Source organism: Syngnathus leptorhynchus, chromosome 21, assembly GCF_054491065.1.
Source record: "Syngnathus leptorhynchus isolate UIUO chromosome 21, UIUO_Slep, whole genome shotgun sequence".
In the NCBI taxonomy this organism is placed as follows: Eukaryota; Metazoa; Chordata; class Actinopteri; order Syngnathiformes; family Syngnathidae; genus Syngnathus; species Syngnathus leptorhynchus.
In genome coordinates, this window is record NC_141215.1 from 1,597,462 (window position 1) to 1,613,369 (window position 15,908).

General features: G+C 40.3%; 1 protein-coding gene across 14 annotated transcripts; it reads left to right on the top strand.

Annotated features, from left to right (window-relative positions):
• Positions 1 to 3,076: 3,076 nt before the first annotated feature.
• impdh1b (IMP (inosine 5'-monophosphate) dehydrogenase 1b) lies at positions 3,077 to 15,894 on the top strand. Of its 14 annotated transcripts, none has more exons than XM_085901831.1 (17): positions 3,077 to 3,241; positions 3,340 to 3,525; positions 5,738 to 5,836; positions 5,940 to 6,011; positions 8,226 to 8,274; positions 10,794 to 10,895; positions 10,970 to 11,044; positions 11,130 to 11,336; positions 11,404 to 11,491; positions 11,551 to 11,750; positions 11,842 to 11,932; positions 12,471 to 12,566; positions 12,720 to 12,863; positions 13,598 to 13,742; positions 13,841 to 13,984; positions 14,064 to 14,147; positions 14,779 to 15,894. In XM_085901831.1, the coding sequence occupies exons 2-17, from the start codon at positions 3,383 to 3,385 to the stop codon at positions 14,798 to 14,800; spliced, it is 1,761 nt and encodes a 586-aa protein (XP_085757957.1). In that variant the 5' UTR covers positions 3,077 to 3,241; positions 3,340 to 3,382; the 3' UTR covers positions 14,801 to 15,894. The 14 variants fall into 14 exon arrangements, with proteins under 14 accessions (XP_085757957.1, XP_085757958.1, XP_085757960.1 ...); XM_085901832.1 differs by having other exon boundaries at positions 3,084 to 3,241; positions 5,943 to 6,011; XM_085901834.1 differs by lacking the exon at positions 5,940 to 6,011 and having other exon boundaries at positions 3,085 to 3,241.
• Positions 15,895 to 15,908: the final 14 nt, after the last annotated feature.

The following is a 15,908-nucleotide window of genomic DNA, read 5'->3' on the forward strand; positions in this document are numbered from 1 at the left end:
ACATTTTTGGCCCTGTCTGATCAGTCCACATGCCCTGCATGATCCTTTAGCGCAGGGCCTCTTTCTGTCTCCATCATCCAGCGGCGGTCCTGGACATACATCAGGCCACCAAACGAGTCAGCCAGGCTGAAGATGAAAGCGAAGATGGTCATAATGGTCCCGAGGAAGTAGAGCTTCAGAACTGCTGGAACCATGGCACCAGGTGAGCAACAACAACCCTGTGTTATGGAACATATGATTTACAGTACATGAAGATATGTTTTTATCTTTTCCGTCATCAATCACAGTCTTACAGTGTTTGTAAATGTATGTGGTCAACTGTGTCTAAATAATAAATACAATACAAATGGATCAGAAACAAAACTTTACCGCGTATGTATATTTAGAGAAGTCACTTCGGCGGGGGAAAAATATTAATGGTGCGTTAAAATATATAGGAAATGCCCCCTACTAATGCGTGAGTCGTAGACGGATCACTTGAACGCACCAGCATCTTGACTGCGCCGTATTTGCAAAACGTGGACGTAAATTACAAAAAGGAAAAGAACACCTTCGCGTGACATTTTAATTCATCTTTAAAACCCACAAATGTTTGCGACGGTTTGATAAATTGGGAAGAACTCACTGTGCGTCTTGTTTCTTTACATGCGTGTCGCAATGCTGCCGAAGGTTTCCAACAAGAAGCCGAGACCAGCTAAGGTTCTAGCGGGTATTAAATTATTACAAAATTTAAGTGTCTTTGAATTTGTCTTTTAAATAAAAATGGTAATTTACTGAAGAGCTGGCGATCTCATTCCACTGCTCGCATCTCGTTGGGGGAGCGTGGAAAAGGGAAACAGATACAGGCTATTTCCGGTTCAAGAAAATTTACAGTATAATATTTTTTTTTAACTTAGCATGACCTTTTGTGTCCTTCACTGACGTATTAAACTAATAATAAACATGATAGAAAATATACACATCACTAACCTTAATGTCGTCGCTCAGTCTTACATGCCTCCAATCTCACTTCCACTTGAGTTACTGTATCGACTTGTTAAAAGGGGAGCGGTTCCTTATTTGTTCTTATGCACGTTGTGGAATTTCCCAAAAATGTCAGCTGTGGAAAATACAACCCCAAACTAACTAGTCATCATTATTCCCTCTGGGTAAGTCATGGTGTTGTAGAAAACATTTCACTATGTCTAAAACACTTTTAAAATGCCTCTTCAATACTTTATTCATCGCATAACAAATACAGTACAAAAATTAACCTGGACTTCTGAAACATTGGTTTTGTGCATGTTTGGGATTTTCCCTTTACACATTTGTCTTCAGAGTTGGCTTGATGGTTTCATGTAATTCACATACTGTACATACAAGTAAATGCTCATGTTTATAGTAAAGACATCATAAATAAAAAATGTAACTATTGTGTGTCATGATTTGATAAGTCATGATATCTACTCAGCACAAAGTTATTACTTGAATTGCAACAGTTGAGATTAATTAAAAACAACTCGGTAATGTTTCTCTCTGCTTCCTGTCTTTCATAAAACAGTGAGTGAAGTTTCGCAAGCAGGCTTTGTGAAATTTGTGCCAGCAGTTGGAGGATGGCCAAGCATTCAGACTGAAAAAGAGCACAAATTAAAACCTCATGTCCTTCATTGGAATGACACAGCAAAAGCAATGCTGGAGCTCAATTTGAATTTAGTATCTCATATCTCACCATGACTTGACTACTTTGATAAAGGTAGAATAAAAACATCAAAAATAAATATGTTAATCTTTCAATAAATGTTTGAAGACCTAATGACTTATTTTAATCTTTCATTAAAAATACTCAATTATAGTGAGACAAACATGTCTTCATACAATAATCCTAAAATGTTATTGAAAATTCTGATATTTTGAGATACAATTGATGAACTAAAAATACATTTAATGTAATAATAATCGACTAACATGTCTTTATACAATAATCCTAAAATGTTATTGAAAATTCTGATATTTTGAGATACAATTGATGAACTAAAAATACATTTAATGTAATAATAATCGACTAGTTCTCTGAATGTCTGGTGGTATAAATAAAAAAATAGATTTAATATTATTAACTAAAAAATGTTTAAAAAAATTAAATATGTAGCTTTCTAAACATCTTTCTTTTGAGGTATTAATGTAGAGTATGTTTCAGTTGTGAGGTTGTTTTACCTCATTCAATTGAGCAAGTGTAATCATCTGAATTATAGAATTTAATATGCTTAACAAGTACTCTTAAACTGGAAAGTTGCTCAGCTTTTTTATGAGTGATGTTTTAATTCACTTCAATGCAAATAAAATTGTATCTGATTATTCGATTAATCGATCGAATAATTGAGAAAAGTATTGATTCTGAAAATAGTCAACTGTGACAGCAACTTCAATAAATGCTGTAATTAATAACGTAATTTTAAATTCCCCCAAATAGTTCAAAACAAAACACATGAATGGCGGCAACCGGTTCAGGGTGTCCCCTGCCTACTGCTCGATGCCTGCTGTGATAGGCTCTAGCACGCCTGCGACCCCCGAAAATGGATCGATGGATGAAATATATTTTTTTATCTCCTGTTTTGAATGAGCCCAGTGTGTACAGTTCTATAAAGGTTCGTTGGCATGGCTCCCTCCTCGTGACCGCGTCCACACTGCCGTGCACATGACGGCCATCAGAGCAAATTCATAGCGTGCTCGTGCGTGCACTCGCTTTGATTGAGGCCGACTGGTCCCCCATTTCGTTTGCATGTGACCCCCTGCCTTTCATGTCACATGAAAGGTAGGTCTTATACGTTAGCATGTGGTGAAGGGCTTTAAGAGGATTTTCCATCTTAACTGTCACTGTCACCTGGTAGTAGTTAGTTACAATAACCGACAATGCCGAGGTTGCACATGTCTGTTGTTTGAAGGTTGAACATGAAGGCCACTTGGGGGGGGGGGGGGGGGTCATGTGACTGAATATAGGCATCACTGTATAAAAAAAAGGTTCGCTGTGAAATCCTCTTTGTCTGGATTAGATGCTTTCACACTCTCCTGTCCCGCTCTCTCTGCTCCAGGGCCTGCGGGCTTTGCTTTGTCCCGCTTCCCCATCACGGCGACTACCAACTCTGGCCGATGACGTGGCGCTTGGTTTAACATTACCACGGTGACACCCGCTCTCCGGGAGAATCTCCTTGGCGACGTACCCCACCGACACGCCTGTTGTCTCTTTTCAAGGCAGGTGCATCCTGTGAGTCCTCGCTGCATGGGAACATCTGCTGCTGCTGCCAGATAAGCATATTTGAACAACAACTTTCAAGGTTCTCACGCATGGTCCTCTAAATGTAGACAACACTTGGAAAGGGAGCCAAACATCCAGCTCAAAGCGGGGATGGACATCTACGAGGGCCAACAGGTGGACCGGAGGAGGATGCCGGGAGACGCGCACACCAGAGGGGACCACTACATCCGGCACGAGACGGCGGCGCAGCGCTACAGCGCTACCCGCATCCAGGCGGGGCTGGGCCCGGAAAGGTAGGACATTCCGATCCGAGGTTGGTTGGTTCCAAGGCCACTCCGATAATAGCTGCCCCTCGCTTTAGCGCCTGATGCGAATACAAACAAGACTTAGCGCAAGCTTTTAAAAATAGGGCTCTACTGGATCACCGTGGGGCAATCCCGAGCGGGCTCGCAAAAGGAACCACTGAGCCGTATGGCCCGTGACCCACTTTCCGCCATTCAAATCAAATCCCTACCTCCTAGTCACCTAATGCACTTGTCAATTCTAACAATTTGAACAATGTTAAGAGTTTGGTGGCCAACCTTTGGGTTAGATTATGCCAAGACTGTAGACATATACATGTGCGTTTTTAGTCTTCCCACATACAAGCGTTATTTCTCTATATGGTGACCTATTTCTGCCTTCTCTGTATCCAGAATTGTCAACTTTTAACAAGTGGAACACATAAAAAAAAAAAAAAAGCAACTCCACACATTAAAATTACCTTTTTTAAAGGCACAATGTGTGGAATATTTTGAGTTTTCAGTGTTCATTCATTTTAAAAAATGACATTTAAATAATATGCACGTGGACGTCTGCGAACGCCGTGACGTCACATATGAGCAGTGAAAGGGGATGTAACGAGGCGGCGTCTCTTACTTACCGTGCTACATAGTCACCAACCCTCTACCGTGGCACTGAGCGGAGGCAAACATTCAGGTTTTGCCGTGCTTTTTTTTTTTTTTTAATCTCACGAGCAACGGTCGACGTGTCTGCTCTCATTTCTTAGAGGTAAACTCACGCCGCCGTTAGCATGCCTCTTAGCATCTTCGCTACAACCTGCTGTCACATTTCACTACGAAGCCGGGAGATCGCATTACATCTTTAGGGTAACTCAGAACGAACCGGCGATCGGCATCCCGTTAAATAATTTTCCACCAATAGTTTAATAACACGGGCGAGTTGACACCAGTGGACATGCTCACACTCGCGTGCCACGTTGCTAAAGCTAACCCCACATGTATCCTTATCGCCGGTGCATGTGCAAAAAGTTGCCCTTCGTCCACTTTCAACATCACGTGACGATTAGATCTAAGATTCCAGTCGTGCAAATGACTGCCAATGATAAAAAGAATGGGATGTTAGCACTAGAGTATTTTTTTTTATTTACTGCTCTGCTTGTATCTTGTTAACATACAGTGCGATCACTAAAAATATTATAGATGTTTCACTATATTATGGCACTTAATTGCCATACCTGTTTTCTATAACTGCCTAACGCTCACCTCGGCAAGTATTAACGTTCTAAATGTGTCCCAAGCGTCACCCTCCACGTTGGCTTCATAACGACTCAACTTTGCGCATCGAAACAGCGAACTCGCTTTAAAACTACACCAAAATAGCGTTACCCCTCTCCTCTTAGAAGTAATTTGCTAACAATTAGTCAAATGCTATCGTATGTTAAGCAAATAGACCTGTCCGTCAATTCGGCCTGGATATTGGTACTGGTTTTAATCGTCATCTATCGCTACGTAGCCTTCTAAAGAGGACGTTTATGTTGACTCGCCAGCTAAGTAGGTCACGAAGGTATTTAATAAGCGTCATTAAAATCAAGCGTGACGTCATTTAAACAAATTAGCATACCTCTACATAGTATAATTATATTGTCGAGATATTTTTGACGTTGTCACGTTGGGGTCCCGCGTCGCGACTGGAACGCTGCAATGTTGATATTTCCTTTTCTTTTATCCTCGGGTCAAAATGTGTTTATTATACGTATGACATCATCAAGCGACGGTGGGTGCTTGCGTCTTGATAGACGTTTGTGTTTTGCTTGTTATCAATTGACTGTTTGCTTCAAGATGTTTCTACGGCTGCCTAAAAACCTCTCAAAGGGGTACAGTTTTCAGGTTTTGTTCTGGAACGAATTTTGTATATTACATCTTGTTGGCTGTCATGGGCATGATATATAGATGTACAACCGATCAAAAAATGGAAGGAAGTAGCCAAGGGAAGTAGTGCAATATTGTAGGGGATCTATAAGTAATCACTCATAGAAATTACAAAATGGGGCCGATAGCTTCAGAGTATGATAACATTTCAGCTCATTATGAGGCTTGTGTAGATGTAGCCAATCAGGAGCTGGAGAAAGTAGTCGAGGTAAAAGGTACCGTAACGGAAATTTAGGAGTCAACACCCCCACTCGCATAGTGAATTATATTGACTTTTACTTGTGTTCTATTCCAGCATGGCAGATTACTTAATCAGCGGTGGCACTGGCTACGTCCCAGAGGATGGACTCTCGGCGCAGCAGCTCTTCTCCATCGGCGATGGCCTCACATACAAGTAAGACGTCAACTTCTTCCCCCTCCACCTTGCTTTTGGAAAGGCACACAATTGCACGCGTCATCACGTAGCGCTTTGTAATGGCCAACACGTTCTGAACCAGCAGATGTGACCAACACTCGGACGGTCAAACGGCTGAAGAGCTATGCTCTAAAGGAGAAGGGTTGACTTACAAGTGAGTAGAACAAGTCAGTTTCAAACTGCATACGGAATTATCATGATTGTCCTGATTCTAAGGAGAAAACAAAAAGAGAAGTTCGTTGACGTCAATCACACGCTGAACGAGAGCGCACATCTTATCAGGAATCAGACTTGCTATACAGTGGAACCTCTGAAGTCAGAGCAAATGACATTCTTGGAAAAGTTGAAAGGAAAATGGAGTTCCCAGGAGGTCAGCGAATCAAGCTGGACTTGACCGCTCAGTACAAATAATTATTGATGCTAATGTAATTCAAATGTAGCTGTACCAGTCTATAACCATTAGTCGACTAGCACGGTGGTGTCTATAATATGGCCCGGGGGCCAGTTGTGGACCACAGTCCATTTTTAAGCGGGTATAAATGATACACACTATCGTGGATAATTGGTTCCAAAAACCACCCGCGATAAGTGAAATCCGTGAAGTACGGTCACCAAGAAATAGTACTGGGCAGGCTAACGGGTTAGCGGAAAGATGCTAATTTGCGAAACGGACTTCTAAAGGAATGTAAACGAACATTTGGAGCAATACTACATTGTCCTAAAGGTTAGACACGTTTCCTCAATTTCGAAGTTTTATTTTGACGTTTAAATGTTTTTTTTGATTTGGAAAAAACAAAACCACGATGTAGTGAAGCTGCGATAAATGAAACTCGAAGTAGCGATGGATCACTGTAAATATATTTTTTATATATATTTTTTAGGTTTTAAGACAAGAAGCAAATTAGCTATTTACAACTAAACTAGTACCATCGTTAATTATTTGCCTTAGAGAACGCTGTTCACACTTGAGATTTTACCAAAACACTAATATCTCAACAAATTAAAAAAAAAGTTTTACGAAAAGGAAATTAAAGTAAAAATAAATTCAAAGTTGCATCCTTTGATTTTTCTGCATATGGATCTCGGAGGGAAAAGTTTGAACACGTCTAGAGAGAATAAGATGAGCCATTTCCTGTCCACTCACTTTTTTTCCTTTTTTACTTGAGGAAAATTGTGTTTTGAAATGACATTTAGACATGACATGACATGTGACTGGTTTTTAAGGACGTGTTCCCCATTAGCGACTTAATCGAGCACATCACGGTCTTCCCCAAGGCTACTCACATGACGATCTCAATTGAAATCATGTGAAGGGCAGAAGAGAACCAACGTGACGTGCTTCCCAAAAGTGCGTGACCTAGCGGCTCAGCGTCAAATTCCAGCCGTTCTTCAAAGAATATCAGAAAGAGTCTCTGGCCACTATGTCGTTGTAAAAGCTTAAAATGAAGGTTTGTGTCCCAAAATGGCCTCCGGGAGATAGCGCACTCAATGCCCTCTTAACTGCAAATCCCTTGACGTGCTATAAATTCAAATATTTGTTCATTAGGCCTTTATGGATATAACTAAATACTGGCTTCTTGACTTGAAACTAGACTGTGAATTTTGATGTTTTTAAGGTCCACACAGTTCACATTGTACTGTAAATATTTAAAATGGGCAGCCCTGAAGGAAATCAAAAACCAAGTTTGCCCCATAAGCTTTTTCCTTTAAGCTAGGCCCTGTTTACCGTATATGTGTCACCCGCCGCTTTCACACAGCATTGTTAAAATCAAGACAGCAGGGCACATTCCGCGTGTCCTCATTATTTTGTTGACAAACTCATGATTTCAAGCAAGTTTGTTTTCTGTGTCAGAGCTGAACTTAGTGCTGGTGGCTCATTGCTAACAGATGCTTTTCTGGAATTCCTGCTGGCCTCCACAAGGATATTTGTGGGCGTGTGTATGTATGTGTGTGTTGGTGGGGGGGGGCAAGCATAACCGTTCGACCGTCTGTTTTTGGGGACAATAAAAAAAAAAAAGCTGATAAATAATGTTAAGTGGTGAAGTAGAAGTTAAGAGGAAAAACTATTTCTGATGTGAGGTAACATTTTGACAATGTAAACCATCAGACAAGAATAAATGGAAGATAAAACTAAAGTAGAGTCAAGTTACTGACTTTTTTTTAAGTTTAATTGGCACATCACAGAAAAAAAAAAAAAAAAAAAAAGAATAATTGTGAACAGTGAAAACAAATTGCTGACTCATAGGCACGCACTTCATTCTAATGATTCTGTCAAGACAACTTTTTTCCCCTGAAGTTTTGGATATCACTCCCGCTTTTCTGTCTCACATTAGCCTCTGACTTTCTCCGTTTTTTTGTTGTCTTTCAGTGACTTCCTGATTCTGCCCGGCTTCATCGACTTCACCTCAGACGAAGTGGTGAGTACGTTGTTATGTTGGAAAAGGCGCGGCCTTCTGCTCCAGTCGAGATGCACGTCTGCGATGCCAAACCTCAGACCTGACTGCCAAATCGAAATAGCTTTGTTTATTAGTTTTTGCACATTTAACGCCGCTCCCTTCAGCCTCGGTTGCTCATCTCACCCACCTCTCCCAGATGGTTGGCCATTGAGTAGATAATCCCCGAGGGGGGATTTCTGTTCTGAGACAGCACATATCCCATCCCTTATATGCTTTGTTCATCTCGTAGGGACTAAAAATGTACAAATGAAAGGAATAGCAAATTGACATTTATTTCATGAAATTTTAATGAAAACTGCTATATTGCGATAAAAAGACCTTTTTCAGAATTTATCCATTATTGTGTTTTGCAGAAATAGTATCAGCTTTTGATATCGGTGACTAACCACTCAAGAGTACTCGTATCGGTCTTAGAAAAGTGGTATTGAACATCGCTATTTGAAACCATCTTGTTAAAAGTAATTAGGCATTTGAAATACGTAACATTAAGCAAAAACATTAATATGCATTTGATTGATAAACAAAATAATTAAGTGTAAAATATTGCCGTTGAAATGATACAAATTATTTTTATGTAGTAAGCAGAAAACAGGTTTTTTTCATAAATACATATTAACTCGGGTAAATAAACCACACAATTCAATTATAAAATTGTATTATTAAAGAATTATAAACAACATTATAATGATAAAAAATACAGTTAAATAACAAAGATTAAATATTCGTCTACCACTTTACTTCAAGTGGAAAATAATGCAAGTATATTTTTATGGAAAAAAAAAAAAGAAAGAATCATGATTCAAATTGGCCCCCTCCAAAAAAAAAGGGTAATTCCACGGTGGGTACCAAAGCATGCATGTTAATTGGCTGACAGACCTTTGCTTCCAGCTTCCTCTTACTTGCTTTTTTTATTTTTAGATGCTTCACCTTTCGGTTGTTGCTCTATCGCGGCTTCACAGTCCCGGTCTGATGTGTCCCAATTTGGCCTTTCTACAGTTTGCCCATTCATGCTTGGCAAGCAAAAACAAGTCCACATTTGGCTCTTAGTAAGACCCCTGCTGCAGCCTGGACCGAGGTGTCACAGAGGCCATGTGTGTGTATGGTGTGCAAGTGTGTGTGGACGTTCACATATCCCCATCTCCCAGCTGGAATCTCACAGCTCAGTGAGTGCTCTCTAACTGGAAGTCTGAGGTGGCTTTTTTTTTTTTTTTTTTTTGCCCTAGTCACTTTCATTGTGTGAGAAAAGCTGCCCACTTGCTGCTTTATGCCTGATAAGAATTAATTCAACCTTTTCCCATGTGCCAGGAATGTTGTTATTGTCACGCGGATACATTCCCTTGTGGGAACCAAGTATCACTGTTAGTAACATCTGAACTTGAACTGAAAAAAGACGAATTAGTTCATTCAGCTCTTGTTCCAAGATGGAAATGCCGCCCTCATGCGGCTGATGTGCGTAACACATGGCTGGTGGTAATTTACTATTTGAGCACGTTTTAAAAAATTTTTTTTTTTTTTACATGAAATATTCATTTGTTTTACAGTTTAAAAAATATTAATTATTTCTTGGCTGTCAGGGGCTAATGGTCCATCCCATTTAGCAGAATAGTTTCCAATTGTGTGTAGTTTTAAAAAAATAAAAAATTGTAAGTTTGTTTTGTATTACAGTAATCCCTCCTACTTCGCGGCTTCAACTATCGCGGCTTCGCTGTATCGCGGGTTTTCGAAAATGCGTAAATTAATTATTTTATCGCAGAAATTTCATCATTTCACGAGGTTTCGCGGCCACTTGAGTTTCTTCATTTTTTTCCTTTAATAATGATAGCTTACGTTTAAAAGTCGTTTTCTTGTTTTGAAATGAATAAATTAAAGAGTCAGTACAGTATACTTTATCGTCACATGTGACTTCAGGGCGTTCTCTCCACCGGCGGTGGCCTTCATCTGGACATAGCGATACACTGTTAGTCTCGTCGCTAAGGCATGAATGCGGAGCGCACAGTCCATTGATATGAAAGTCCCCTAGCAGCGAGCTAGTTGATGTCAGCGATAAAAATAGAATATCCTGTTTTAGAAAGCAGTTTAAGTGTTCTGAAGTGTTAAAATTATGGCTCATACTTCAAAAAAATCTAGTTTCTATTTCGCGGAAATTCCCATTTCGCGGGTGGGTCTGGAACGTAACCCCCGCGAAGTAGGAGGGATTACTGTATTTATTATTTTGCTGGTCACGCTTGGTTCATGTCTTTGAAACAAACAATTTCTTGTATTTTTCTTAACCATATACTTATTAGTTGATTGACTTTTTAGTAATAAATCAATTCAATCAATTCCTAATCAGATCTTGATTTTTTTTTTTTTATTACCCATATAATTGATTTTTATTCATTTGCGTTGTGCATTATGCATGCTTCTTTCTGAATGGCTTTGTTAAATTCAACTCTATATGGTATCATTAGTTCATGTTGTATAAATTTGATTCCTGTTAGGATTTAACATCAGCGCTGACCAAGAAGATCACATTGAAGGCCCCCCTCATCTCCTCCCCCATGGACACCGTCACAGAGTCAGCAATGGCAATTGCAATGGCGGTAAGCTATAGATTTATATGGCCGCTTTAATTATTGTGATTATTCCATTTTAAAGCATCGTATTAATCTCATAGCTAATGGGAGGCATTGGCTTCATCCACCACAACTGCACACCCGAATTCCAAGCCAACGAGGTCCGCAAGGTCAAGGTATGCCAGCATTAACATGAACACAGTGGTGAATATATATATTTTTTAGTAATTCATATTTTCTATACATCTGATCATATTTCAGAGGTTTGAGCAAGGTTTCATCACAGACCCAGTGGTAATGAGTCCGCACCAGACAGTCGGCGACGTGCTTGAAGCCAAAATGCGCCACGGTTTCTCGGGCATCCCCGTCACCGAAACGGGTAAAATGGGGGGGAAGCTGGTCGGCATCGTCACCTCTAGAGATATCGACTTCCTGTCGGAGAAGGATCACACCAAGCCCCTGGCGGAGGTTTGTGATCCAAGGAGACGTATTGAATATGAAAATATTTCTGAATGTTCTTCTTGTGCTGTTTAAGGCAATGACAAAGAGGGAGGAGCTGGTCGTCGCTCCGGCCGGTGTCACGCTAAAAGAAGCAAATGACATTCTGCAGCGCAGCAAAAAAGGTAAAAACGCCAACCTTAGTTTGTTTTCATTTGTTGATGTTGATTTCACTGTAAACCAGGCAAGCTCCCCATCGTGAACGACAACGACGAGCTGGTGGCCATCATCGCCAGGACAGATCTGAAGAAGAATCGAGACTACCCGCTGGCCTCTAAAGATTCGCGCAAGCAGCTGCTCTGCGGCGCCGCCATCGGCACCCGCGATGACGACAAGTACAGGCTGGAACTTCTGGTGCAGGCGGGTGTGGACGTGGTGGTGTTGGTGGGTCTTTTTATACTTTATAAAAAAAAAATCCTCACTCATTGTCACATGTTAAAAAAAAAAAATGTGTATGTAAATATTTTCCTTTCAGGACTCGTCACAAGGCAACTCCGTGTTTCAGATCAACATGATCAACTACATCAAGCAGAAATATCCAGAATTGCAAGTGGCGGGAGGAAACGGTAAGCCCCTGGAGCAATCAATCAATCAATCAATCAATCAATCAATCAATCAATCAATCAATCAACAAACAAATGTAACTGCAGGTTAAGCCAGTGTTACATTTCCTTAATGTTAGTTGTTAGATTTAGTTGTTTAACCCTTAAATAGATGATTAAAATGCTATAAAACAAAAATCCAATGCTTAAATTGTATGTATAATTATGATAACATTTGCAAAGTGTTGTCAAATATTATAATGCTGTAAAACAAAGATCCAATGCTTAAATTGTATAAACTATAATAGAATTTGCAAAATTTTGTCAAATATTATTATCATTTTAGCGTCCATTATTATGTATGTAATTTTAAAATTGTTATCTGCAAATGCTGTTACTGACTAAATTGGGTCATTTTTAGCCTTTGTTTTTCAAGAATGGTCGCTTAAAAAAAAAAAAAAAAAAAAAAAAAAAAATGCAAGTCAGGCCAAATCAATACTGTTTTGGCTTACACACCGTAGGCTGCTCATCTTTTGCTAAAATTGCACCATTTCCTTCTCAGTGGTAACAGCGGCGCAAGCCAAGAATCTGATCGATGCCGGCGTGGACGCACTGCGAGTGGGTATGGGCTGCGGCTCCATCTGCATCACGCAGGAAGGTACTCATCCGGCCTTGTTCTCATGGTCACCCCTGGTAACCGCAGCCCAGAGAGTCCCCTTGGTTATCTTCCTGTTCTGGGTTGCCAAGGAGATGCCTGCTTCAATTATCAGCATCTGTTTGTGTTGATTCACTGCTCTGTCGACGTTTGCAGTTATGGCGTGCGGGCGGCCTCAGGGGACCTCAGTTTACAAGGTTGCTGAATACGCGCGGCGCTTTGGCGTGCCGGTCATTGCTGACGGCGGCATTCAGACAGTGGGGCATGTTGTCAAGGCACTCTCATTAGGAGCGTCCACCGGTAAGAATGTCTACAAAACAATATCATTATTTTTTTAACACCACATTTATAACATACTAGACAGAAAGTAATGACACACACAAAATCAGAATGAGATCATTTTGAGGAAATTGTCAGTTATGCCAAATCATCCAAGCACAGTCTAGAGAACAAGTTGTCAAATTCAAGACCATTTGTTTGACAAAGACTGTGGGAAAGAAAGGGGAGACCTACAAAAATAACCTCTTGTAATAATATTGGACAAATTTGAAGAAATCAAACCAAATACAGGTGTCAAGATTAATTGACTACTAATTGATTATTTATCACCTCTTTTAAAATCGTTTCGAGCCATTTTGAACTGTCTAGAATTCTCTAAGTCCTTCACGAAAGACGACTAATTAATTTTTTGCATTTAATCAAAAAGACATTTGCAAACCTCTCTGTTTACTTTGAAAAACAATGACTTATTCTTCTTGCTTGATTGTTTTTGAGTTTTCTTTTTAATCACTAACCAAGTAAGCAAAAATAATTCGAGAAAAAATATATTTTTGATACACTTTAATGCAAATAAAATTGTATACGGTTACCGTATTTAATTAATCGAATTATTGATAGTGACAGCCCTAAAACCAAATCATCCTAGAAGAGTGTAGTGCATGTCAAGCTCATGTCCTCTATGAGTTTGGCAAAACACGTCAATTTCCATCCTATTTTCTTATGTCCCTAATGTCGCCCGTCCTTTCCCGTCACAGTCATGATGGGCTCCCTGCTGGCAGCGACCACCGAGGCTCCCGGTGAGTACTTCTTCTCGGACGGCGTGCGACTCAAAAAGTACCGCGGCATGGGTTCTCTCGATGCCATGGAGAAAAACACCAGCAGCCAGAAACGTTACTTCAGGTGCGCTTGTAATACGTTCCATTACAATACAAGTGGGAGGTGGAGAAGTGACGAATCTTATTATTATTATTATTATTTTTTTCTCTCTAACGTAACAGTGAGGGCGACTCGGTGAAGGTGGCACAAGGCGTGTCAGGCTCAGTGCAGGACAAAGGTTCCATCCACAAATTTGTACCGTACCTCATAGCAGGTATCCAACATGGCTGTCAGGACATCGGCGCCAAAAGTCTCTCTGTTCTCCGGTGAGAACAGCGTCAATTCTTTTTCCCCCACTGATAATTGAAGTAGCGGTTGCTAAACGTGTATTTGCTGTGTTGTCAGCTCCATGATGTACTCCGGAGAGCTCAAGTTTGAGAAGAGAACCATGTCGGCACAGGTGGAAGGAGGCGTTCACGGACTTCATTCGTAAGTAGCACCTTTTGAAAAATACGATTTTTATTTTACTCCTGAAACAGACAGAAATCAATCCACGTTTTGAGTGAATGCGTTAAAAATGGCTGGAAATGACACAAGAAGGTGGCAAAAACAAACAAGGTGTGCCTTTTAAAAATACATTTGAAAAGTTCTGGGACAGTGCCAAATTTTGTTAAGTTGAAGGTCTCCTCTCTATCTGGCCATCAAAAATCGGGAAATAATTTAAAACCATAATGCTGTATTTGGAAATTATGACTAGTAATAATAATCCTGAGCACTTTTTTTGTGCCAAATGATTCTCGCATGATCTCGAGGGAAAAAATAATAATAATTTGGACTTTGTCTTTTGACACTTTGTCATTTCCAGTACCAAATAGAAATGAACTCAAAAATATGATGTTGGTCTGACCAGCATGTCTTTGAGCCAGGTTGTTAACCAAAATAGACTTCTCACCATTTCAGCATGCTCAGTAATAGCAACACTTAAAAGCTTGAACAAAATGGCAGACTGTGTTGAGTCCAGCATGCGCTTGAGTGGCTTTTAATGAGGCAGCTCACCATGAAACAAAATGGATACCACCATCCAGCACTAAATGTGTTTCGTTTCGTCTCACCTCAACAGTTACGAGAAGCGTCTTTACTGAGCTGCGGCTGGGCCACCGTACCACCCTATTCAAAAAGAAAAAGTGACCAAACGTTTAAAAGACGAAAAACCTCCCACCCCACCCACCATCATGTCCACCTCAAGCTCATCTCCACCAACACAAAAAACGCAATCTTGCTTGGAAGGGGTGGGGGGTACTGGGGGAGGGGGGTGGCTTTACACGCAACAAGCGGCACATCAGGGTTTCCAGATGTTTTTGTGACGACACATTTGAGTCTCGCTTTACGGTACTACGTTTGGCATTGTTTTTGCTTTTTACGGGGCAAGCTCTCTGTTTTTTTTCTGGAACCTCGGGGAGTCGCCTCCAATCAGCACAGTCGTGTCCAATCATTCACGAGCCCAAATATCACACAACGGGGACCAAAAACTGAATCTAATCAGGTATGTTTCCACGACATAGTTCGATGGCAAAGCTGTACAGTTTTTCGAGGTTTTGGATGGAGCGATGACGGCTTTTTGATATGCATGTTCTTCTTCCACAAACCCAATGTGGTTTTTTTTTTATTATTATTTTTTTATTCCGCTTTGTAGGACCTGCATACGTACTGCCAAGTGTATTTATACGTCCTCTTTTTGCAATGTCAAAACCAAAAAAAGAAACCAGCCTGTTACCTTCCTTGTGTTATGCTTATTCTGCGTTTTTTTTTTTTTTTTAAACTACTTGTCATTTTTACCACAAAATTGCCTTGGTAAGTAGACAGGACCCCCTTACAAAACAACTTGCTGCGCTTGTATCGCTGTGTTGTATTGTGTTACGTATTTGATGTGGCCTTATACTAAGGCCATCACCGTTTTTACCAAGATTACTTCGCCCAGTTTTGGGTTGGCTTCACAAACAAAGTCTTGTAATAGAAAGCATAGATGAAGATATAAGCTTAGACTTCCCCACATACAGAGAGTATGAGTATTTTTGTCTTATTCTTTATTGTCCAAAATGGAAAAGACTACGTTTATGAGCATTTGGTTTCTGGGAGATGACCTGGTTATCATTTAAAAAAGCGCTGCAGACGGCAAACAGCAAACCTGCTTCACTGTTCAATTTGGTGAAAAAAAATAATAAAGAAATTAATCTTTGCTAGCTTGCTGTC

What these genes read in the sequence shown, in the direction of transcription:
- impdh1b (XM_085901831.1), top strand. Translation starts at nt 3,383, where the DNA reads ATGGACATCTACGAGGGCCAACAGGTGGACCGGAGGAGGATGCCGGGA. An exon ending in ACACCAAGCCCCTGGCGGAG is followed by an intron (nt 11,337 to 11,403) that starts GTTTGTGATCCA and finishes GTGCTGTTTAAG; the next exon opens with GCAATGACAAAGAGGGAGGA. An exon ending in GTGTGGACGTGGTGGTGTTG is followed by an intron (nt 11,751 to 11,841) that starts GTGGGTCTTTTT and finishes TTTTCCTTTCAG; the next exon opens with GACTCGTCACAAGGCAACTC.